Source organism: Psammomys obesus, unplaced genomic scaffold (assembly GCF_907164565.1).
Source record: "Psammomys obesus unplaced genomic scaffold, mPsaObe1.curated_primary_1811, whole genome shotgun sequence".
Taxonomy (NCBI): Eukaryota; Metazoa; Chordata; class Mammalia; order Rodentia; family Muridae; genus Psammomys; species Psammomys obesus.
Genome location: NW_026586816.1, coordinates 7,944,320 through 7,971,052, shown reverse-complemented (window position 1 = coordinate 7,971,052; position 26,733 = coordinate 7,944,320). Strand labels below are relative to the sequence as shown.

At 42.3% G+C, this 26,733-nt stretch overlaps 1 protein-coding gene across 6 annotated transcripts in view; it reads left to right on the top strand.

Moving 5' to 3' along the window:
- Macrod2 (mono-ADP ribosylhydrolase 2) overlaps positions 1-26,733 on the top strand; it is a 1,832,027-nt gene that overhangs the window by 1,376,139 nt on the left and 429,155 nt on the right. For all 6 annotated transcript variants that reach the window (XM_055602641.1, XM_055602643.1, XM_055602644.1 and 3 more), the window contains exon 8: positions 7,302-7,375. In XM_055602641.1, the coding sequence (XP_055458616.1) occupies positions 7,302-7,375 (74 nt within the window). The remainder of the gene's footprint in view (positions 1-7,301; positions 7,376-26,733) is intronic.

Sequence of the window (26,733 nt, the reverse complement as noted above, 5' to 3'; positions counted from 1 at the left end):
GTATGATGGCCCAGGAGCTGTATGGCTGCCCCAGGAGCTGTATGGCTCAGACTGTTATGTGAGACTAGCGTGACTGCTCCAGGAGCTGTATGGCAGGTATTGTTAACCAAACAAACAATAACACAAATCTATTTCTCAGATTGTGAGGGGCAAGTGTAGATTCCTAAAAATACATTCCAGATGAGGGTACCAGCACACTGTGGCCTACAGTAGTGCACCACCCACGCAGTAGGAGATGGAGCTCAGGTCTGTCTCTAACGGGCCTGGGTAACACTACCTGGGCCAAGCTCAGGGAGCCGGCCCAGCTGCTCTCTGGAGCCACCTTGGTTACTGATCCAAAACATCTAGCATATAGTTCTGCACTGATCTTGAATGAAGACTCAAACTGAAACCTGGCCACAAACAGGTTGATCTGTCATGGGGAAGGACTTACTGTCTTGTAGAAGCAAAAGCCTAGCCAATTAGAATTCCCTCAGATTAGTAACCCTGACCTATGGACAGACAGTGACAAATGCTGGACATGCACTCTTCCCTCCTGCCCTTTTCCTGGAGGGAGAGATGTAAAGGAAGGAAGAACGGAGACCCTTTTCCTGCTCAGAGAGACACAACAGGGAAGCAAGAATGAAGACAGAAAGATAAAGGTTAGGGACTTAAACACACACCCCTCCAAAACACTTGTAGCCAAAGGGTAGCCACGGGAGCTGAAGCAAATGTGTGCTTTTATAGAGTTGGGGTGGGAGGTCACATTTACGGGTTAAAGCCTTCAGGGAAAAAAGAAGAAGAAAAGAAGAAGCCAGGATCAGCAGTTAGAGAAAAGCCAAAGAAAGTAGAAACCTACTTTGTAGACTGTAGTCATCTTTGTCCTCCAAAGAAGATCATTTAACTGCCTTAGGTGGGCCACCCACTTGCCAGGCGAAGTGGCCTGGGCAAGGTCTGCGCAACCAGTTACAAAATAATGTAAGAGACACAGACACAGAGCAAAGTTATCAGGACAGTAAGATGGCTTGATGGGTACTAGTACTTGCAGCCAAGCCTGGTAATTCAAGTGCAATCCCCTAGACCCAGAAGTTGTCCTGACATGAGATATGCAGAATTGTAACACGCATACACACTCACACATGAAGAGCGGGGTTGGACAGAGACAGAGACAGAGAAGAAAAAAAAAATGAAGCGCAGTGCCAGAAGGCAGTAGGTAAATTCCTGGAGGGAATATGATGTCTGGGAGGGTTGGAAGTCCGTTGCAGTAGTTAAATAGGCTGTTACTTGGTCTTATTTTGTGGGCCATTTGGTCAGGGTCAATATTTGAATAGCTGGCTTGGCATCTTACTTTCTTCTTGAGTAGTAAAGTTTATAGCCTAATTTGTTTTTCTTGAGACTGGCCATTTGTACAAGGGCCATAGCTCTTTCGGAGTCAGGCTGCACAATGCATCCTAAGTCACCATGGTGTGAGCTCCACATAGTCAGGCCTAGACAGTAAAGTATGGGAATTTTGTTTATAATTCTCATTCTTTTATCTCTACGCAAGTTACATGGCCACATGAGGGAACACATAAAAAGCAGCCAGTGGGGCTCTAGTGAAGCAGGAAAGCAAGCAGCAATGCAGCAAGAGATGATCCTAGAGAAAAAGCAGCCAGAGCTCCCGGAGGAGCACTAATGCTGACTGACTGGGACTGGCATCAGAGAGAGGTGGCATGAAGTGCCTACGAAGGGGCGTGGCTTAGAGAGCAGCTGAGAACACCAACGGAAATCAGGCCTTGAGAGTTTCTCTCTTAACCTCAGATTGGAAATGTTACATTGAGGTTAAGGAGGATACATCTGGAGTGGAATGGAGGAGGTTTATTTTGAAGATGAACAGGTCAAGTACATGACAGCTAGGCATTGGGTAGGTCATAGTCTTGGGTGTTGAAATCAGCCAAGGAGCCAGAGACCCCTGAGATCATGATGAAAACCATAACTCTGAGCCAGAGGCTTTGATGTATATGCGAGTGACCGAGAGGTCATGGATAATTGAGAGCTGCCCTTGGTTGCCATGGTTCTATAAGAACGTGTCTAATTTCATCTGTGGGGAATTGTGTCTTCTAAAGGTGAGTGTTAATGCAGTTGGCCATTGCAATTGAATGTGATGACAGTATTTATTGGATATCCATAGCCCTGTAATTTGATGTTTTGAGTAATTACTAAATATACCTTAAAGTTGGAGAAGAATTTCTTGAGGAGAGAATAAGTGGAGAAAATTAAGACAAGTCTGAAAAGGGCCCCTGAGGCCTCTGGAAGGGTGGTGCAGAAAGAGGTGCTTGTGACAGACACTGATGGGCTGTGGCATCAACAAAGACTGCATTGCTGTTTCCAGTGGTGGCATTTGAGAAAGACTGTTGCAAAGCCCAGGGTACTGAGTGGGTTGGAGAAGCCATGAAGACTAAAGCAGCACAGCTAAGAATCAAGTACATCTATCCACTTGAGGACCAATATTACCTCAGTTGAGATCAAAGGAAAAGGAAAGCAGCAGAGTTCATACTCCAGAGGAACACATACTTCTGGCTTCAGTCAGCAGCAGGGAAACTGGGAACACACAGCAGTGACTCAGAGCAAGGCACTACCAGAGCCAGCAAGCCGTGAAGAAGACAGGTTGTGTCTTCGTACTAGAGCATGTCAAGGAAAGTGTGGCTACAGGTGCCAGTGTTCAATCAGGGAAAGGATGGCTAAGCAAGGCTCTGTGGTGTCAAATGCATACCCTCCTTCCTTTGTGCAACCCCATGCTTCCTCTTCCTCTTCCTCTTCTTCTTCTTCTTTGCCTTCTCCTTCCTCCTCCTCCTCTTTTTTTTAAATCTCGATATCACTTTCCCTGCCTGTTCATCACTTCCTTGCCTATTTACTTCTGAAGACAATGTTTTCCTGAATGAGTACTCTGCTTGTCCATACCCTAAACTTCTGTCATTTCTTGCCTAGTGCTCTTTATCTGTGTTATCTTATCCTACTGGGCTTTTTTTTGCTGTTTTATGGTTGCATATTTACTCATTTATTTCCTTCCATAAACTTCAGACTTTTTGGACAGAAACTTGATTTTTTGGCTCAATAATAGTTTGTTTAATAAAATAACTAGTTTTCTAATTAACATCTTTTATAATAATTTTAAAAGTTTTATATTACAAAGGATTCATTTAAAGACAATAAACCCAAAATCTTTTAGAAGGATTTACAAGTTGTCAAAACAATGTAGCATTTTTTTTCATACCTTAGAGGTTCCCATTTGTTTATAAATTAAAACACATGGATGTTGGCCTTGTCATTTTCCCATAGCTTCCTAATATGATTTCTAGCAAAGCCTGCAAAAAAACCTAGTCAGAAAAGCATTATTTGTTCTTGAGTACTTGCAAATGAGGGTACTGCTTTGGTTGCTCATCTTTCCCACTGATCCCCTGAAGGCCACTGAGAGCTAAGTCATCAGTATAAACACAGTCCTGTGTATTTGCCACCAGAGAAACTCTACACACAGCGTTGTCTCTCTTTGTTAGGCAAGACATTGCCATAAGAGGCTGTGGATAGAAGGCATCTCAGAAGCAACTTAGTGGTTGATGCTAAAACTGACTAAAGTAGACTGTAGGAAGAAGGCTAGGTGTAAGAACTTGGAAATGACAATCAATTGACACATCTTTAAAAAACATACTAAAATCTGTATACCTAAAGAAGCTAAACAAGAAGGAGGTTCTGGGGTAAGTTGATCAATCCTCACTTAGAAAGACAAATGGGATGGATATTGGAAGTAGGAGAAAACAAGAAACAGGACAGGAGCCTACCACAGAGGGCCTCTGAAAAATTCTACCTAGTAGTGTATCAAAGCAGACGCTGAGACTCAACCAAACCTTGGGCAGAGTGCAGGGAATCATATGAAAGAAGGGGGAGTTAATAAGACCTAGAGAGGATGGGAGTGCCACAAGGACCAAATATATTTGGGCACGGGTCTTCTCTGAGACTGATTCTCCAGCCAAGGACCATATATGGATATAACCTAGAACCCCTGCTCAGATGTAGCCCATGGCAGCTCAGCATCCAAGTGGGTTACCCTAGTAAGGGGAACAGGGACTGTTTCAAAAATGAACTCAATGGTTGGCTCTTTGACCTCCCCCTCCCCCCAGGGAGGAGCAGCCTTCCCAGGCCACAGAGAAGGACATTGCAGCCAGTCCTGATGAGACCTGATAGACTAGGATCAGATGGAAGGGGAGGAGAACCTCTCCTATCAGTGGATTTAGAGAGGGGCAGGGATGACCTGTCCCATGGGCTAGTCAAACAGGGTCTAAGTGAAAAAGGGGGTGGAAATGGGGAGACAGAGACCCGAAGAATGGAGACCAAGATAGGCTTCTGATCAAGGTCTCAGTTTGCTGAATGTGCAAACAACACTTACAAAGCAAAGGGTACAAGCAATTTTTTTTCATGGTAGCAACACATCTGCGCCACCTGCCCAGGCATCCAAGAATTCACTCAAGGTCACACAAAGTCTGCTGTCTGGTTCCCAGGGTTGCAGGGAGCTTGCTATCTACTTCTCAGGCTCAGAGCCCCCCGCCTGCAGAGACCTCCAAGGACAGTCTCCGAGAAATGGAACTATGGATAAGACCTGCATCTGCCAAGGCCAGGAGGCAGAATTCCAATTACCAGACTCCTTCACAGGGAGCAGATGGGAGGGGGAGGGTGGGATTGGGAGGGAATAAGGGAGGGAGCTATGGCTGGGATACAAAGTAAATAACCTGTGATTAATATAAAAAATAAAAATTAAAAGAAAAGAACCTGAGACAAATTGGTCCAACAAAAGAGGATACAGGGTAGAGAAGAAGGCACACTGGAAAGCTCAGGAGGAGACTCTGCTGATGGTAGTGAGATGTGGACAGGCCCGGAGCTTTGGGATGCCTGCTGATGGGTACGGAGTGCCTTTAGGCATCACTACAGTACTCGGGGGACAGAGATAGCCATGTAATGTAATAAACACATTAAATGCCACTCAATTCTGTTCTTGTTGATAATTTTTAAAAACGGAAAAAAAAAGACCAAAATGAGACATACTGGAACATGGAAATCCAGAAAAGTATATCTAATAGGAAAGCGTATTTAATGGTGATGAAGAAACCAATACAGAGCCTAAGGAATGTTTTAATAAAGTAGTCACTCCTCTTTTGCCATCAGAGAAATGTGAGTCTGTAAGATTACTCCTTCTTCTACTTTTTTTTATTTTTTAATTTATGTTTTAATTTACTACAATTTATTCACTTTGTATCCCAGCTGTAGCCTCCCTCACAATCCTGCCCCCCCCCCCATGCCTCTCCTCCAGTCCACTGATAGGGGAGGTCCTCCTCTCCTTCCTTCTGACCCTAGCCTATAAGGTCTCATCAGGACTGGCTGCATTGTCTTCCTCTGTGGCCTGGTAATGCTGCCTCAGGGGGAGGTGATCAAAGAGCCAGCCACTGATTTCATGTTAGAGACAGACCCTGTTTCCCTTACTAGGAAACCCACTTGGACACTGAGCTGCCATGGGCTACATTTGTGCAGGGGTTCTACATTATCTCCATTCATGGTCCTTGGTGGAAGTATCAGTCTCAGAAAAGACCATTGGGCCCAGATTTTTTGGTTCTGTTGCTGTCCTTGTGGAGCTCCTGTCCCCTCCAGGTCTTTCTACCTGCCCCCCCCTTTTTTATAAGATTTCCTTCACTCTGCCCAAAGTTTGGCTATGATTCTCAGCATCTGCTTCGATACCCTGCTGAATAGACTCTTTCAGAAGCCCCCTGTGGTAGGCTCCTGTCCTGTTCCCTGTTTTTTCCCTCTTCCAATGTCCATCCGGTTTGCCTTTCTGACTGAGGATTGATCATCTTACCCAGGGTCCTCCATTATACGGCAGAGCGTATAATGATTCTGGTGGTCTAGGGATGTGTTCAGGTCACATTAGTTAAAAAGCCATCCTGGATGTACTTTTGACATTCCTCACATGTGTGTCCATGCTGAGATGAAGCATAGCTCTGCCACTCTTGCTGCTGAGGTGAAATCAGCTACTGTAGCTGAGGTGGCTTTCAGCCCAGACATCTTCTCTAGGGTCTCCAAGTAGAGCTGGAATTATCACCTCTGAATCCTGACAATAGATATCTTTCATGCAGCTATTTGGTAATCCTTGCCCTGTGGCATGTAGAATATTGACCTAATGATTCCACACCAACCATATGTTTTCTCTGAGCCAAATTTACTGGATTTTAAAGCCGAGGAGTCTGCCAACAGAAAACAAACACAATGCTATTTTTGGAATTATTTTTCTTTTTCTTTTTTCTTTTTTTTTTTTTTTTTGTCACATAATGTTTGGGTATTGTTTGCTTTCCCTTTCCACCTTTACTCCAAAGGTCTTTTGGTTGTATGTTATGGTTTTTGTTTTCCAGTTTTTTTGTGTGGGATTTCTGAGTTCACCAATTTGTGTGTTTCTGTGCTTTTTCTTTGATTTTTCTGTTCATTTGTTTATTTTGTACTATTTAGGTTTGTTTGTTTTTATATTATCTTATTTTTTTATTATTTTTAGATTAATATCTGTTTTCTAATGAGAGAGAACAAGACAGATATGGACTTGGATGCTGGGGTGCATCTGGGAGGATGTCATCAGAATATATTGTATGAGGGAAAACTTTATTTTCAATTTTAAAAAGCTGCGGCAGATAGTAAACTTTGATCTGAGCTCTACTGAGAATAAAGAAAGTATGTTATAAGGTATTAAATATATGTGAATATTTTTAGTTGTTGTAGTTATTAAATCCTTAATTTTTGTAACTGGTATGGAGCTAGTCTTCTTTTCAAAAAAATTAATTAGTTAGTTAATTAATTAATCAATTAATTATTACAATTTATTCAATTTGTATCCTCATTGTAGAACCCTCCCTCATCTCCTCTTGGTTCCACCCACACTCCTTCTTCTCCCCCTATGCCCTTTCCCTAGTCCTCTGATAGGGGAGGTCCTCCTCCCCTTCTATCTCACCCTAACCTATCAGGTCTCATCAAGGCTGGCTGCACCATTTTCCTGTGTCCTTGCAAGGCTGCACCCCACAGGGGGCGGTAATCAAAGAACCAGCCGCTGAGTTCATGCAGAGATGCAGCTAGTCTTTTTAGCATCATGTCATCAACCCAAAGTTTCACATCCATGTAAAATTTATCACCACCAGCCTCATTCCACTTGTTTGTTGAACGGAATGGTATATAATGAGATCAATCCATTCTTAACCCTTGGTTGACTTATGCATCCCTTCCTTGTTTTATTCACTTGCTTTCTTATGCTCTTCATTTAGGCTTTCCAAATGAGCCTGCTGCAGTCATTGCTCTAGGAACGATTAAGGAATGGCTGGCCAAGAATCACCAAGAGGTAAGAGGACCTACACAAAGAACACTCCTGAGAGTATGATTTAATTCTGTGTTAGAACAGCAACCGAGAGGCTGCCTCAGTATCAACCAGACCCGCTCTTTAGGCCAGTGCCGTCTGGCTTTACTTCACTTTGGGTTTCATGGGGTAAATATTCTCCTGCAATCATTTGGCTGAGGTAGGCATAATAAACAGTTTGGTGGAGAAGATGAGCTAGGAGAGAAGACTCGTTTCCCCATACTCTCCTCTGTATGTTTTTCAGGCTGTATGGGTTGTGTGTGTAGGAGGTTGGAATGCATTTGTTGACGGTTCTTCCTGTGCTGTTTTCCACAGACAGTCCCTTTGTCTTTGTTGTCAGCGCATTGCGCAGTAGCCAACTCCATCTTTATTATAACTAGGCCCCTTTCTAATGAGATTTCTAGGTGTGGGACTTCGGTAGAGTTGTATGACTGGCAACTGGCCCGTATGGCCACTTTTGTCTGTTTGTTTGTTTGAAGTGAAGTGAAATGCTTTCAGTGGGGTATGCATCTCATCTCCATTTGTACTTTTTCAGTAAGGGCTACAGAATATGTTGGGACATGTAGAGTGATAAGCAAGAGAATGATTCATTTCAATAAAGCAGCAATACAGCTAAAACAAGAAGCTGAACACTCCAGGGGTTTGTCTGTTCACCCACCAAAACAGCAGAGAGATTTCAGACAACGCACAGGCTAGTGCACCGTTCCCTGCTCTGATTGTTCTGATTTTCCTCTTTAGATATTAACTTCATTATTACAGTGAGCTTTGTTTCCGTTTGTGATTGTGAATTTAGCTTTCTTTTTAGGTAGGGGACAGAATATTTGGAAATGGCTGAGTATGGAAAACAGGCTGTGCACATTTCCTATTGAGAACCAGCTTTGTTCTGCACATTTAAAGAAAAAGCAGTGCCATTTTCTAATTACTACAATTTCAACATTCCTTAACCAGATACAGATATTGTTAACCTCTAGTAGAAGAAAAGACCGTTTGGCCAAATATGTACATTTTGCTCTCTTCTCTTCCCTCTGTGCAAATTTGAAATTCATATGCACTATAACTTCAATTTAGATGATACTCACCTCCAAGAAGGAAGGGAAAAACAAGCAACGACTACATCTACCTTGTAAGCATGTCTTATCTTCACAGCAGTCTTCTGGGGCATTTATGGCAGAAAATGCCACAATCACCCTTTTCTAGCAACAAAGAATTAGATAAGACTCTCCAGAACGGAAGGTCTCGAGGGTTAGTCTCTCGCCTTGTGTCTCCCAGCGTTCCTCACTCCAGTAACACTGAGGCCAGAGAAGGAAGTGGAGTTCCTTTGAAGACACTTATTGTCCACATATGTCTTCATCATAGAAAATATTCCTCCATTTTTTTTTCTGAAAAGTCATAACATGCCATGTGATTGAACGCTGATAACACTGCAGGTATGCTAATGATAACCTTCCTTTCTGCTTAATAAGAACTCAAGAATACACAGGGTGAAGGAAGTTAAAGTTTGCTGTCTTGGTCCATGATACAAGTGCCTGTGAATACTTCCCATTGAGGATCTGATGATGAAGAAGAAAACATACCACCTATATGTACAGCTCATTGGCAAATTATAGTAGTGCCTTGATCCCAGTAAAGCTGTCTAGGGAGTAACCTGAAAAAAAATTCTCTTGCCTAGTCTGTCTCTCAGCCGATCTTCTGATTTCATATCATTTTCTTGTATACATGTTGGGCATTGTAGAAAATTTAGGCCGTTCTGACTGAGTAACATGTTAGTCATGATAACATTAAATATATCTTATGCTGCTACCTTTCAAGAACTCCTTGTTCTAGTATGTACTAGTAATCAAGTTAATTTGGACACATCAGATTTCACTGAATAAATAAATTATAAGTGGTGATAGTTAAAATTATGCAAACTGATATTCAATAGTATATTGATTTAGTGTTTGCTCTACTTAACCAAAAAACCAGGCTAAAGATCTATGAAAGAATATTACTTCCAATTCACTTGTGTTTTTGTTGCAGTGTTGTTTTGACATCTTGATTATTCAGTGAGTTATGAATTATTTCCTTCATTTAATAAATATTTGCTGAAACCCACTAAGCAACAGGCACATTTCTGCCGGGTACAAAGCACTCAAATACAAACAATAATCCCTGCCTTTTGATATTCATAATCTGTTGAGAGAGAACCAAATGAAGTAAATAAAGAATTGAGACAGCCCAAAGAGTTCTTTATGAAATCAAGTATCATAATTACATAATGGATTATGAGGAGGTATGGTTTTAGAAGACACTGAGACTCTTCTGAGGCTATAACCTTGGGGGAAAAAAAGAATTTCTTTTTTTATAATGGGAATAAGCTAAGCTACACAGAGATCTTGAGGGAAAATATTCCACAAGGAGAGAACAAGAAGACAAAGGCAGAATGGGGCACTAGTGTAGTGCTTGCTAGCAGTGGTGAGGGGGTGTGATGATTATTGATGGAAGAATGGCAAGAGACAAATTTGGAGACACTGGCAGTAGTTAAATAATAGGTGCTTTGGTCAATAGGGAGATTTTGACCATACTCCGAGTCTAGAACAGTGTTCCTGAAAGGTCTGGGCTAAGGGAGTATAACATTATCTCTTTCATATTTAAACAGAAAAGGTTGCTACTCTTTGGAAAATATCCTTTAGAAATAGTGGAGAAGGATTCAACTGAGAAACTCAAATCAACGTAGTAGCAGGGAGGAGGTTTAAGATAGACTTTGAAGTAGAACTTTTAAAGGTTGTTTTCATTGAGTTGTCTAGCTTATTGCAGTTACAAACCATCCCCAACTCTCAGTGCTATAAAACAGCAATGGTTTATTTTTTGTTCACAATACTGTATGTCTTGAGTCATCACAGAGCATTGGATTGATCAGGAACCCAGGATGACAGAAACATCATCTCATCATTGGAAATGCATAAACATAGGAATTTTGCATATAACATTTTTTTTTCAATAAAGGGCATCTAATAATTAAGTTCCAGGAAATAAGAAAATGAAGTTCTGACATAATAGGAAAAGCTGAATATCAGCAAAAATAGTGATATCTATTATAAAGGTGAATCCAATATAGTGTCTGATATGGAATTGGACATAAGTAGACAGTCAAGAATGAGAACTGAATATTTGGACAGTGCACCCAGGTAAACTTTTTGTGTATTTACTGAGATGAAGAGAAATATTACAAGGCATATTTACATGAAATTATATAGAAAATAATAGGGATATGCAGGGAGGGAGGGAAAGAGGAGAGGAAGGAGAAGGCTACAATCGGGCTGTTGATTAATTAATTAAAAGAAGAAAAAAGAAAAGTAAATAAAATAAAATCGGGAACAAGAAAAACTATTTGCAGATAATCTAATATGAGCATGTTTTAGAAATCCGAGCATTTTTTTTCAATATAAAGGCTGGTTATTCCTGCCTGTACCTCAACATAAAACAAGAGAGACCAGGTGAAACCAAAGTCTCGTCCTAGTGTGAGATGGTTGGAAGAAGTGTTCACAGAGCTTAAGTAGAGAATTGCGACAGAAGTGAACTATGCTGGATGAAAAGGAAGTCTTAGTGGCTCAAGACCAGGCCTTGGGCAGTTTTGGTAGGTGACTGGAATTCCAAACCATGCACACAGCAAGAAGCATGGCATTCTTATTGTCCTCCTCACTCAGCTATTTCCCTACTGCTATTTCACGATAATATTACCATTCTTATTGCTGTTCACCTAATTTGCTTGCTTACACATAGCCACATTGGGATCCATCTGTCTACTCATTGGTCAGTCAGCTCTGCATGAGACAAGGCCAGCCTTAAGCTTGGTGGGAAGGGTGCATGCAATGAGACTCTTAGTTTATCAAATCCCTTGAAAGTTTCCTAACAAACCAAGATCAGGATAATACAAGGTGGTTCCCCATAAGTGGCCATGCTTCCTTTCTCCAGGTGAGCCTATAATCCAGTGGCACCTTCTCCTAAGACTCAGCTGTCACACAATAAGTGGCTGGTGTCATGTGACTGGTGAGCTTTCGCAGTTTGCCAGTTACTAATCCTTTTATTTCTGAAACTTTAGGACACTTTTTTTTCTGAACACAGTGGTCGGTTGGATTCTATGTAATTTCACAAATCACTGGCAGCTGCCATAAAACAGCACTTCCACACCCTGAGGGCCCAGCTGGACTCCTCTGGTCTAAGTTCACTTATTAGCTTGTGTTCTCCACCTCTGAATAGTGAGGGAATGGCTCTCACAACAGGTTTAGGGACACCATACAGCCTGCAAGAGGGAGGCTGGCTAAACAAATTATACAGTTGTGGGTGAGATGAAGCATCATTTTAGAAGAAAAGAAAGAAAGAAAGAAAGAAAGAAAGAAAGAAAGAAAGAAAGAAAGAAAGAAAGAAAGAAAGAAAGAAAGAAAGAAAGAAGAAAGAAAGGAAAGAAAGAAAGGAAAGAAAGAAGGAAAGAAAGAAAGAAAGAAAGAAAGAAAGAAAGAAAGAAAGAAAGAAAGAAAGAAAGAAAGAAAAGCAAGAAAGCTTCAGGAGGAGGAGGAGAGAATTGGGCCCAAAAATGTTATCCCAGAATTGAAAACTAGAAAACCTGAAGAACAAAAGTTTTTTTTTTTAAATATACTGCTAAGAGCTGAGTTATTACTGTGATGAGTTCAGAGACATGAATTATCTCACAGTACAGATGTACTGTACATCTGTATTCACAATGTAAATACAAAGATAGAGAAACCTTGGTGGAAGTGTTAACATACAGAGTGAGAAGACCAGACGTTGCGGCAGAGGTGGGCAAGGGGTTCAAGCTATGCACTAGGGTCTTCAGCTAAAATAAAAGTAAGAATTGGCCAAGTTCAGAAAGCTGGAGGAAAAGAGTGTGAGTTGGCTATTAAAACATGACCACGGCTACTATGGTAACCTTTCTGGAAATGCTCCATTTTTCTCAAGGAGTAATTTTATTACAGTGATAGAAAAATAAAGTAAAAGGATAATGTGGAAATGTGGCCCATGCTTCTAACTTTGGGGTGTCTGCTGTGGGGTATCATATACATCTTCACGCATTCCTCATTTTTCATGCAACTGAAAATATCATTTCATGTGAAATCATGATTTCTCCACTCCAGGGCTCTGAGACACCCCTATTCATTTCTGGAAGTTAGCCTAAGAAATGTTTTTACGGTGCCTGCTCTATCGATGGACACCAGGGACTCATATGGCATTTGGTATTGGTCCCTAGAGCAGCGTACCTAGTTGTAATTTTTCCATAAAAGCAGAACAGGCTGTCTTTCACTCTAAAGGCTGCAAAGGACCTGACATGCTGAGATATTTTCAATTTATTAGGGTCACATTCAATATTTCAAATTTCCTAAGGGAGCATTCATTTTATAGCATGCAATGGATGTGTTAACTCTTCAAGAACATTTTTTTTTTCTAGGAGATAAGTCCTGAACAATAAAGTCTGAGATAGACCACTAGTTTTGGGCGGAACTCATACGTGATCATCTAGAATTTCTAGTTAGGTCTCCGTTGCACAGTGGAGGAATTGCTACCAATTACTTATAAAACAGCAGACAGGCAAGTGTTTAGCATTTCAGGAAGCTCTAGTTAAAGCCGTGGTCCTGCCCAACCTTTTAAATGGGAGAACATACTTCACCTGAGGCTGATCATAGGCTCATCTATGCAGACTGTGGGATCTGGAAACTTTAGCTACGCCATGGAGATTTCCTGATTTTTTTCTCATAATACTACCACTACCCCAACAAATCCTGATCCTGTCCTGGAATGAGCGAGTCACTGGGGGAAACTTTTGCTTCATTTAGTGGGTACCTAGCCAGAGCTGAAAATGAATGACACAGGAGGCTTCCACTTTTGCCTTTTTAAACCCAAAGTTGGTTTTATTTTGTACTGGAAGAAACTAGAAGCTGTATTGCATCATGCACACATTCTGGAGGTTCTGCCAGGTATGAATTTTATACAGACAGATTGTTATTGAAAATGTTAGGAGTCATCTCTATGTCATTTCAATTGTTTACTCTGTGCCTTCTGAGGGAAGCACAAAACCTGTGATGTTACTTTTTGTCACTTACAGATGTGGTTTGATTAGATGAGATGCTGTCTAGATGCAGTCTCAGCCTGGGGAGTATTTAGCTCTCGTTTCTTACACACACACACACACACACACACACACACACACACACACACACACGTTTATTTACTTTACATCCTGAGGGTGCCCCCTCCCTTCCCTCCTCCCAGTCTCGCCACTTTCCTTCCTTCCCCTTTACCCTCTCCCTTTACCTCCAGAAAAGTGAACCTCCTCTCCCCATATTAACCTTCCCCAGCACATCAGATCACACCAGGTGAGCATATCTTCATCCCCCGAAGCCAGGCTAGGCAGCCCTGCCAGGGGGAAGTAGTCCAAAAGCAGACAATAAAGTCCATGTTAGAAACAGCCCCACCCCAACTCGCCAGGCACCCCATATGAAGACCCAGCCTCCAGTAGGCTGCATGTGTGCAGGGGGCTAGGTCCAGATCAGGCATGCTGTTCAGTTGATGTCTCAGGCTCTGAAAGCCCCCATGCCACTGAGTTAGTTGTCTCTGTTGGTCTTCTTGTGAGGGTCCTTCCATCCTTCTCCTCTCTTCCACAGGAACCCAGAACTCTGCTCTATGCTTGGCTACAAGTCTCAGCATCTGTCCCCATCCGCTGCTGGTTGGAGCCTTCCAGATAACAGTCAAGTTAGGCTCCTGTCTGCAAGCATAGCAGAGTATTTATTGTTAGTGTCAGGGGAGGCTCTCTACCATGGGGTGGGTCTCAGGTTGGGCCAATTATTGATTGGATGTTCCCTCAATCTTTTTTCCTTCATTATCCCTGCACTTCTTGTAAGCAGGATAAATTTTAGATCAGAGGTTTTGTCAGTGGGTTGTTGTTCCCCTCCTTCCACTAGTTCTGCCTGGCTAGGAGGTGGTCACTTCAGTCTTCATGTTCCCACCTTGTTAGGAGTCTCAGTTATAGTCACACCCATGTCCTCCCAGGAGCCCACCCTGTCGCAGGCCTCCAGCTTGACAAAGAGATGTGCCCCCTTCCTAGTTTTCCTTCTTGTTCCCAGCCCTCTCACCCTCCACCCCATTCTCCCCACGTTATCTCTCATTTCTATCTGAGGTTTTAGACCTCACCTCATGTTACCTACACTGTGTAGTCTCCCAGTGGCAGCTAGAGACCAAAACTGTTTTGAGTTTATCATTAGTGCCATTTAGAAATAAATATATTAGTCTCTGTGTGTGTGTTTATATGTATGTGTGTATGTTTGTGTTATACATAGCATGCTCTATACAAAGGCATATGGAAGCCAGAGCAGAACATCTGGTGTCCTCCTGCTTCACTCAGTCGCTCTACATGACCTGGAGTTTGTTGGGTGTGCTGGCAGGCCGGCAAATTCTAGCTCCTCTCCTGCTTCTGCTCCCTCATGGCTAGCACCAGAATTACGGGAATGTGAAGCAATGCCCTGCTTTTCACACAACTGCTGTGAATCCAAATCTAGATCTTCATGATTACGCAGTAAGCCACACTCACTAATGTCTCCCAGCCTTAAGATGTTGGTTTGAGTTACGTGGAAGTAGCTGATTCCTCTGTGCTTCCAAACATTCAGATCCATCCAGGATTTTATAAAGAGTTCAATAGGTTCCCCCAGCTTGGGAGACAGAACTAGAAACCCATTGAAGAAATGATCCATCAGCCTTCTGAACACCACACACGCAAATCTCATGTTAATTTGACAAGGCAAAGGGCACAGTTTCCTCGTGGATCACAAAGAAACGGTGACATTCTAGTTGCTGTTGCCAAGGCTATTTTTTTCCCCTTCTTGGCAGAGGTCTTTGAACATATGCAGTGTTAAAATTTGTCACTTTTGTTTTGGAATCACATGGGGGGGAGGGAAGTAAAGGAACAGTGTGGGACCGGCCTTATGTCACTGACATGAAATGCCATAAGATCATGTGGTTTCTAAAAGGGGGGTAAATGAAATGTGGAATGATATTACATTGATGACTGAAAAATTGGAGCTTTCATGCTATGCTACATCTCTGTGGGATGGTTGTTCACAAGGGATACAGCGTGCTTTCCTTCTGCTCTCTGTAACATGGGGTGTGGCCAGTAGACAGAGGCCTTGAAGGAACAAATGACTTAATCAGAATTCCCTTTGGCAATGACTTAATTTTAGTATCAATGCCAACCTTAGTTTTGAGGGGAACCTAAGGTTAGAACCCATGTGTTTTAAAAGCTAAGTTCCATCTTATTCATATTCTTTGCAGGAACGTGGTTATGCTTATAACCACAGCAACTTCATATGCTCCTCTAAAAACATACCCTTGGACTTGTTGAAGAGGGTCTATAGATGGAAGCCATGATGCTCTTTAGCTTTGACATAATTGAAAAGAATTGACCCACCAGCTTTGTGACATGTCAGCCATGCTGCTTTTATCTAGTTACACTTTGATGACTTGCATAAGCTGTGGGCTTCCCTCTTCCTTCCTTCCTCCCTCCATCCCTCCCTCCCTCCCTCCCTCCCTCCCTCCCTCCCTCCCTCCCTCCCTCCCTTCCTTCTTTCCTTCCTTCCTTTCACACACAACAATTCCTGCTCTCAGAATATCTTTGCTGAAATTTATAACTAGAGGCCAAATTTATCTTTTTAGCTTATTATTCTAAATTCTACTTTTAGAGGTAAAGCCAAGCCTCATGGATTTTAGCCCTTGGCAAGATGTTCTAATACCCAGTGCTAACATCTCCTGCTCTGTGCTAGAGCTAACCAAGTGGACAAATCCACAGTTCTTCCACCCTCACGCTAGTTTACCATGTATAAAACAGGCGCATTTAAGTCTTGGTGCTAGAAATTGAAACCCTTTAGGTCACAGCCATACTCCTCATCGTTTCAGGGTAACAGAACTTGGTGAGCCCATTGCCAGTTATTCAGCACCCCTCCAGGTACTTCAATCAGAAACCCTGAGACACTAAGGAAAGGCCGCCCACATGTTCTCTCCCCACTGTGCTTACTCTGTGGGGAATAGCCTCTTCACACTCTGCTATTTTTGCTTCAAGTGGGGGCTATTTGAATGGCAAGGCGCAGGAATATGGAATTAATACAACCCATTATCATCTTTTTTACATTAGAGCACCCTGGTAATGTCGACCCTTATGTATGCTGGACATACATCCTCCTCTATTGTTCTTCTTTAACCTAGAGTGATCAGCCCATCGTATTTGCACAAAGGAGGAGTTTAGGGCATTATAGAGAGAACTTAGAAACACACAGTGTTCAAGATGTGGGGATAAATTTCAATAGGCAAGCATGATTTCTATAAAGAAGGGCTCTAGACAGAATTCTAGGGCATGTAGAACAGGAACATAAAAGGGTATTTTCAAAGGAGGGAACCCAATGTGTTCTACAACCTGTGCTACTGTGCCAGTTAGCTGTGTTCCTCCTCCTCCTCCTCCTCCTCCTCCTCCTCCTCCTCCTCCTCCTTCCTCATCCTTCCTCCTCCTCCTGTTAACTTGACAAAAGCTCAGTCATCTGGGAAGAAGGAACTGCAGTTGAGAAAATGCCTCTATAACACTAACACTGGCCTGCAGTCAAGTCTGTGGGGTCTTTTTCTTAATTAATGGTTGATATGGAAGGGCTTTGCCCCTTGTGCCATCTCTGGACAGGTGGTCCGGGTTGTATGAAAGCAAACTGAAGAAGCCATGGAGAGCAAGCCTGTAAGTAGTATTCACCCGAAAACTCTGCTTTCATTTCTGCCCTGAGTTTCCACCCTCAGGGATGGACCGCTAGGCTCTGTAACATGGACAGCCACGGGAATAACTAATTTTACAAGTGTGGTAGTTAAAGTTCAAGGTGAAAGAAATTCCTATTTCATGCCACAATATGAACCTGCTTCTATGGCAAGTGGTGATTTTTCTAGGAAGCAGGACTTGGTCACAGAACATCAAATGAGTTAGTTAGAAGCTCTCTTTGGAATTTCTCTGTCACTTGGAGTCAGGAATAGAGAATGGTGGGAAAGCTTAGAGGTGCAGGGCATAAGAGGCGGCAGCTGCTATGCTCCCTGCCATTTGGCAGGTGGCGGCCTGCTTTGGGAAGACCATTTACCGGGGATGTCACAGATTGCTGGACAGCTGGCAGAATCCTGGAGTCCATTCTGCTGTCTTGTGTAAAAAAAAAAAATTGAGGTAAAATAGATTATAGCAAAATTGAAGGGTCAGCCATATTTTAGTTTTAACTGCTCAAGATAAAAGTTTTAAGTTAGGACATAGAACTCAAAAGAGATTGAAGGTAGAAGGATGAGAATCATATGGGGATTTTTTTTAAGTTCATATGCTAAATTGTGTACTTAACCCCCTGCTTCAACACTACTGATTTTCTATAATTATAGAGGCATATTAATCAGAGAATCCCATGAGATTCATTGTACTCTTCCTCTACAGAGTAATCCCCTGATAACTTCTCTATCCTTTGGCCTTCTCCCCTCTTTCCCATCTAACCTCCCTCATTACTCCCTTACAATTTCACTTAGCCACTGATTTGGTGGAATAATCTATATCCTTCAATTGTTTCAATCAGAAAAACAAATAATTGAATATCATCATCCTAGACAGTAAAATGAATAAGAATGCTTTTGAAAAAAATCTCATCTTTTTGTACTCATCTTCCTGAAGGAGAAAAAGCAAAAATACCAGTTAGCTTCTGATGACTGTGTCTTCCTCCTTCATTGCTACAACTTCAAGATAGGGAACATGTTTTAATGGAAGCCAGTACTAAGTAGAGGCCTAGAAGGAATATGGAATATGTTACATAGAGACTTTCTACAATTAGATTTTTAAAGCACAGTTATTAAAAATCAAACCAGGTAGTTTTCTCAAATGACATGGCAAGATGTTTCCAGTGCAGGGACTGCTGTGTTGGAAAGAGAATGGATCTTGTTGCAAAATTTGCCCATGAAGTCTACAATCTTAAGAGATAGATTCCAAACACAGGATCATATGCATGAGGCTATTGGTATCAAAGATAAACAACTTTCTTTCTTTTAAGGTTTTCTTCCAGTCTTTGAGAGTTTCATACAATGTGTTTTGATCAGATTCACCCCTCAGTTATTTCCAGATCTTCTTTCATTCCCTACATACCCAACTTTGTTACCTCAAAAAAATAATGCAGAACAGTTGTGTCCATGCATTCTTGGATGTGTGGCCTTCCACAGGAGTATTATTGATGCCCCAGAGGATGCACTTAGAGAAAACCTCTCTCCCTAGGGGAGGGTTGCTACACCCAGTTCCACTCTCCATTCTGGGGGTTGGGCTGTCTTGGGATTTCACACGTTTTATACATCTACCGTGTTCCTATGCACAGCTGTCTTTCGGTGTAATCATCCACCGCCTTTGGCTCTCCTGCAGTGACCCTGAGCCGTGGCAGAAGGGGTCTCCTGCCTTTTATGCTTTAAGAATGGAAATTGTCACTCTTTGAAGTGGCACAGGTAGAACAGATTTAGCCATGCCCACCGCTGGCCATTACTATCCCAAACAGGAGCTAGGTGTTTAGATGAGAATAAACTGGAAATTGAAGAATAGGCTTCTAGTTGTATTATCCAATTCTCTTGAACAACTTTAGAGACTTATCTATATATCTTTCTGAGCTCAGTTTAATCATCTGTGAAGTAGAGAGTGTGGGACATGACTTTTCCAGTTAGGGTTAGTGCCACTGGTATGTGTCATCCGGAGCAGGACACCGATCTAGCCATGGTTTTATTGCCTGTGTCATCATAACACAATCTGACTAATGCGTCTTTGATCTCTTTGATTCTCTAAGCATCTCAGGTGACTAGAAATATCAAGTAACACTTGTACATCATAGCTCTGTGTCTCAAAGATGGCCACTGACTCAAATATGGATGTGTCTTTAGAGTGAACACCAACAACCTTGACCTATTTACTGCAGAGGGAGAGAATATCATGTTGATTTTCTGTAATTGATCTGGATTGCATGGCAGTTTGAAAATAGCCAACTTTTAAAGCTCCTCATGAAATTAAATGCGCTGATTATCCAAATGATGTGATATTTTTATAAATAGAAGATAAAGCTCTGAGCATGCAGTTGCTTCTACATTAGACTCAGAGATTAAAAACTACACTAGGCAGTCTTAGAGAAGATCACTCTAGACACCTTTCTGAAAGCTGGAAGTATGTCCCTTTCCTCCTTCTTAATGTAATGGAAAAAGGACTCTTTCTCTTGCCATGGGACACAGCTGTCTGACTGAAGGGGGAAACCTCTGACTTGTCATTGACATCTAGTTAATCCCAGAGAAGGACCAAAGAGAACTTTCCCATCAGTGTAGATTTAAATGATTTACTCTTAGTGGCAAGGGTCTAATACAGGACTTTGCTTGAGAAAGAATAGACACTAAAGTTGACACTATCTCAGCTTTCTTCATTCAGGTCAGAGCAAAGAGGTGGTTCCATGAAAACTGACTTCTTTCGATGATAACATTTCTGCTTTCTATACTATGAAATTCAAATATGTCTGGCTAGTTCCTTGGCTCAACATACTAGAACAAAATTTAGAACAATGTGGATCCATAAGTGTATCATGTTCAAGGAGATCATGGTAAGTCCAGGGACAGGAGGGCTTGCTCATAACATGTATTGTCTTCATTTTGATCCATGACCTCATTAGAAGTCCACACCAAAGTATCCAGTCTGTTTGTGAGTCAGTCTACGCAGATAATAGGAAAAATGAGGTTTACAGTTTTGAAACCAAGATTCTAAACTCCAGTCAAAATGAAGCGTCCATGTCTGTGGTCCCAGATCTGAGGACACAGGAGGAGAAGAGAAAAACTGAACAGTTAGAATCTGGCAGTGGTTATAAACATGGCTTTGTAGAAGGAGTGTCAGTTCTGTGGGATGTCAGCTATGGGCACCAGAGCAGTGATGCCTGATGCTGGGGAGATGCCGTGTGCTCGTGCGTTTTCCACTGGGCATACTTTTTTACAAGAGATGGAGACAACTGGCTAACCTAAATGACACAGTGTATTTTTTTGTCCCATGATAAACTTGCCTATGAAAACACATTAACTTCACCTTTCTCCAAGCTGATCCAAATTGGCCTGTGGGGTTGCGTTGCTTAAAGGTACATCAGTGTGGTGCTAGGATATAACAATGCTATTTCTCTTACATTCTAAAGACTTCATATTTGAGGTTTGTTTTTCCCAAAAATAGGCTTGCAGAAGCCATGTCTCCTAAATCTGGGGGGAACTGGATTCATTAGACTTATTGGGAGATGGTGTGTCGCCTAGATAGTTCCCTCTTAAAGGATTTTTAAAGAAAGCAGTAAATGGTCATTTTATGTGCTGACTTAGAGCCGAATGTAGCATAAGAATAATGCTTGCTTTTCTCATATTTGTATAATATTGAATGTTCCTGACCAGCAGATCTCTCCTACTGGTACAGTCGCTCCTGACCTAGAATGTGGCTATGCAGTAAAGCACTCTCCACTGACGACCTCAGCTCCTCAGTGGGAGACTGGCTTGGGAGGGAGTAGATTCTCAGAGAGACGCTACACACAACCCTTTGGACCTGTTTCTTCTCTGCAATATAAGATGAAAGACTTAAGGGAAGTGATTATAAATCAAATGGTGCTCCACACCCAAGGTCGACTGCATCAACATTTCTTGGAGAATTCCTTGCTATATTTAAAAAATGTCCAGTTTTCAGGTGAGAGGGATTAAATCAGCTAATATCAAGAATGTTTCCAGGTAGAATATATGAGGATAAAAGATTCATATCCACTGTCCTCAGTGTGGGAATTGTGAGAGTACATCTGCCTCTGAAAGGAGTATGATAAGCCTTATAGTAAGAAAGCAGGAGCCTGGGACTACGGTGCAGCCTGGACAGCACAGGATCTGAAAGCTTTTCTTTACTAATGGGTGCTTTCTTCTTCAGCTCCATAATGCCCTTTGGCAGGCACTGTGAGTAAGTCGGGTGATATCCATAAAAAGTGCACAATCACAGCCCACATTAACTATCAATGAGCGTGGCAAGTGCGTGTTTGGTCACACTCTGCACATATGTGTTAGAAGCCTTTCCCCTTCTTCTGTAAATTCCCCCTCTTCTGTACACTTTTAATATCCTCCATTAAGCACTAGCTCTGCATATGTTCTTAGATGTCTCCTCGTAAGAGCTGCACTTAATAACTTAGGAAAGTTAGCAGCACATACAGTGGAATCATTCTGTGAGTCATTACAGTAGGCAGCTTTTAAAGTAAAGTCCACACATGTGTCTCATGGACCTTGAATGTTTATATTGTTCCTCCAAATAAAACACTCAGTTAGATGCAGCAAGCTGATCCACTCCTCCCCACCCCGACACGAAGGACCTTTGGCAAGGAAGTGAGATGATTTTCTGATTGGTCCTGGGTTGTCCTTCACTGAAGCTTTTTTATGTCACTCACCTGTGGCTCATCCCCTGGTTTGGAGTTGTGTGTCACACACACAGCATTTCCAGAATCCTCCGCCATTGCTTCAATTACCTTCCTCTAAGGAAGGAAACCCTGTGTTGAAATTCATTGCTGGAAACACTAGCTATGGCAGGATTTTCTGCTGTTCAGAATTTTGCTCTGAGAACAATTAGACTGACGGGCGTATGTTTGACAGTCCAGATTGAGCTACAAATGACCTGGGTGTGCCTCAGCAGAGTGCAGGGCAGCCTCGGAATGCGTTAGGCCAAGGAACCATCGTATATATGTTTCCCTTGGGTTCAGTGACATTTACAAAGTTCATGTATCTCAGGAGTTTTTCTTTCTGCAGATTTAAACTCAGGGGAAATGGGATCCACATGTTCTTCATTCACTCAACCCAACTCATCAAATCTTTCTTTCCTTTTTAAGTTATTAGATGTCTTCTGAGGATTTCAGCTGGCATTTTATTGTAAATTCTTTTAAGGTTTTTGTCTGGAGGCAGGAAATGGCCATTTGCCAGCAGTAAGTGAACCCCCAGATAGTCACGTTCTGGTAAGGAGGGATTGGGAAAGGAAAATGAATTCCTCATGTAGGTAAAGGGTTTTCACACTGTGAAAACCTCTGCAGTGTCTATTTATCAAATGCGTGAGTAAAGAAATAAAGCTTTGCAAAGCTTCTGCAGCTGGAACGACATCTAAATATCCATCCACCTACACATCATTGCAATACCTGTGAGACTCTGAGGTGCTGTTGGCTTAGCAGTGGCTCACAGTCTTGAAATTAAAACATACAGCTTCTTGAGTGTGTACAGCAGAGTGTGTCTGTATGTGTGTGTCCTAACACACACACTTGAGTGTGCTCCTATGAGAGAAAGAAGTGAGAGCTCTGATTCAAGCCCCGTGTTCTACGATTTTTCCATTTCTCAATACTGAACTCAAATCACAGAATAACGTGGCTCCTTCCTTCACTGACAATATGGTATATTTTTGTTCTACTTAGAAAAGGCAAGGATAGGCTCTCTGCTCCTTTCTGTTCCAGAAGCAGCCACACCTGTTCATGTGGTGCCAGCCTTGTCCCTTAGGATGATGAAGGTTGAAGTGAACAATTTGGCCGTGTTGGATGCCTGGTAACCTAGGCTTCATGCAACTCTGCCAAAGGGGGGATTGTGGCCATCAGTGACCCCTTCATCGGCCTCAACTACATGGTCTACATGTTCCAGTGTGACTCTCCCATGGCAAGTTCAATGGCACAGTGAAGGCTGAGAACATGAAGCTTGTCATCAACGACAAGCCCATTATCATTTTCCAGGAGCGAGATCCCGATAACCTCAAACGGGGCAATGCTTGTGCCAGTATGCTACGGAGTCTACCGGTGTCTTCACCACCATGAAGAAGGCCAGGACCCACTTGAAGGGGGAGGGGCAAAAGGGTCATCATCTCTGCCCCTTCTGTTGATGCTCCATGTTTGTGATGGGTGTGAACTAGGAGAAATATGACAACTCACTCAAGATTGTCAGCAATGCTTCCTGTACCTCCAATTGCTTACATCCCTGGCCAAGGTCATCCATGACAACTTTAGCATTGTGAAAGGATCATGACCACAGTCCATGCCATCAATGCTACCCAGAAGACTGTGGATGGCCCCTCTGGAAAGCTGTGGCATGATGGCTGTGGGGCTGCCCAGAACACCATCCTTGTGTCCACTGGTGCTGCCAAAGCTGTGGGCAAGGTCATCCCAGAGTTGAAAGGGAAGTTCACTGGCATGGTCTTCCATGTTCCTACCCCTAATGTGTCTGTTGCGGATCTAACACACCAACTGGAGAAACCTGCCAAGTAAGATGACATCAAGAAGGCAGTGGAGCAGGCATCCGAGGCCCACTACAGGGCATCTTGGGCTACAATGGAGACCAGGTTGCCTCCTGTGACTTCAACAGTGACTCCCACTCTTCCATCTTTGATGCTGGGGATGGCATTGCCCTCAATGACAACTTTGTAAAGCTCATTTTTGATATGACATTGAATTCGGCTACAGCAACAGGGTGGTGGACCTCATGGCCTGTATGGCCTCCAAGGAGTAAGAAGCCCTGGAACACCCACCCCATCAAGGACATGAAAGCAAGAGAGAGGTCTTCAGATGCTGAGGAGTTCCTGTCCCAACTCAGCCTCTGACACTGAGCATCTCCCTCACAGTTTCCATCCCAGACTGCCAGAATAGTGGAACGGACACAGGGAGTCCTTCTCCCTTGAATACCATCACTGCACCCACAAAGAAAAGGCTATGGTAACAGTTTTGGAAACAAAACAAGTTGAGCTTGGTCTTGTATAAGAGAAAAATAAATAAAGGAGACATGAATGTTTAGGTGTTGGACATTTCCTTTGTCTCTGCATCTCATTTGGGTTGTCTCATTTACATGTGAAAAAAACCCTACCCTACTTGACAGTCATTGTAATTGTTCTTACACATAAGGACCCTGAGATGTAATGGAAATAAGGAAATGCTAGAGTCATTTGGCAAAGAAATGGTAGCTCAGATTTAACTCAGAAATTCCAGCTTGTAACCACAAGCCTTAAAATCGCCACTTCTCTGTCAATCTGGCACTTCCTCAGACAACTAGGAATAGCACTTCCTCAAGATCCAGCTATACCACTCCTAGGCATATATCCAAAAGAGGCTCAAGTACACAATAAGGATATTTGCTCAACCATGTTTGTAGCAGCCTTATTTGTAATAGCCAGAAGTTGGAAACAACCCAGATGCCCCTCAACTGAAGAATGGATACAGAAATTGTGGTACATCTACATAATGAAATATTACTCAGCAACAAAAAAAAAAAAAAAAAAAAAAAAAAAAAAAAAAAAAAAAAAAAAAAAGGAAATTGTGAGATTTGCAGGTAATTGGTGGGAACTGGAAAGGATCATCCTGAGTGAGCTATCCCAGAAGCAGAAAAACACACAGGGAATATACTCACTCATATAGTAATATAGACATAGAATATAGGATAAACCTACTAAAATCTGTACATCTAAAGAAACTAATCAAGACGGAGGACTCTGGCTAAAATGTTCAATCCCCATCCCAAAAGGCAAAGAGGATGGACATCAGAAGAAGAAGAAAACAGGAAACAAGTTAGGAATATGCCACAGAAGGCCTCTGAAAGTCTCTTCCCTGCAGACTATCAAAGTAGATGTTGAGACTTATGGCCAACCTTTGGGCAGAGTGCATGGAATCTTATGTAAGAAGTGGGAAATAGTAAGATCTGAAGAGGACAGGAACTCCACAAGAAGAGCAACAAAACCAAATATTTGAACACAGGGGTCTTTCCAGAGACTCATACTCCAAGTACCATGCATGGAGATAACCTAGAACCCCTGCACAGATGTAGCCCATGGCAGTTCAATGTCCAAGTGGGTTCCATAGTAATGGGAAGAGGGACTGCCTCTGACATAAACTGATTGGCCTGCTCTTTGATCACCTCCCCCTGGGGGGTAGCAACATTACCAGGCCACAGAAGAAGACAATGCATCCACTTTTGATGAGAGCTGATAGACAAAGATCAGAAAGAAAGGAAGGAGAAGAGGACCACCCCTATCAGTGGACTTGGGGAGGGTCATGTGTGGAGAAGGGGGAGGGAAGGTGGGATTAGAAGGGGAGGAGGGAGGGGCCTATGGGGGATACAAAGTGAATAAAGTGTAATTAATAAAAGTTAAAATAAAAAAAAAAACTAAAAATAAAAAATCACCACTTCTCCCATAGTGGTACAATCAGATTACCATGCTATGTGTCTGCACACAAGGACATAAAGCTCACCACAGTTAGATTCAAATTTCTGCTATCATGATTCCAAGGGCCTTCCTTGATGCCGTGTATATGTCGCATGCTGCCTGGGTGTGTGAGTGTGTGTGTGTGTGTGTGTGTGTGTGTGTGTGTGTGTGTGTGTACTTTAGCGTTTTTCCTGAAGGCAAAATGATAGGTCCAGAGTTTGTTCTACTCTTGTTTCCTCATAGAGTACACTGCCTAATATACTTAGGGCAAACTGGATGGAGAAGTTAGTGAAAGGACCTTCTATTGACAAAGCTGTAGCTCTCACTTCTCTGTTATGTCATAATGGGACTATGATAAAAACCAAACAGCCATCAAAGCCTCAGAATTTTAGAGCCATAGATATTGACATTAATCCATGCATTAGTCACATCTAAGAAAAACTCAAATACACTCAAGCAATTTCTAAATCTCTCTAGACATGATAGGCCCTAATATTGTCTCTTATTCCTCATTAATCAATTTTTACACTTTAGGATACATTCTTCTTGTGATGACAACATTACTTTTAATAAAATACTATCTTTTTAGTTACTTTTCCTCTCATTCCTTCACAAAACCTTTAGAAAACTTATTTAACAAGTATCACTGCCTTGGCTTGTAGTTTTGAGTTTTTATTTAAAAGTATTTGTTACACATGAAAACAAAAACAAACAAAAAAAACAACAAACCTGTCTATTCTCTCCTTAAAAGGCACCAATGACAGAGAAACAGTCTCACCAGAGCTGAACTTGTCAAAGCAATAAGGTTGTGGGCTTGCTCATGGCATGGAGGCAGCAGCAAACCAGCTCTGTAAGGTCATGGGCTTGCTCATGGTGTGGAGGCAGCAGCAAACCAGAGCTGTTATTTCACAGTCCCACCCCATTGGAGATGACCACGTCAAAGAAGCTGTGTAACGGAGTATTCTTCTCAGTCACCCCGCAAATGGTGCAATAAGAAGGGAGCCGCACCCAAGTTTATGAATACACGGCTTGGGCTGAGCCCAAAGACTTTCTGCCTAACTGTCTCTAGTCTTAGGCCTGGGAG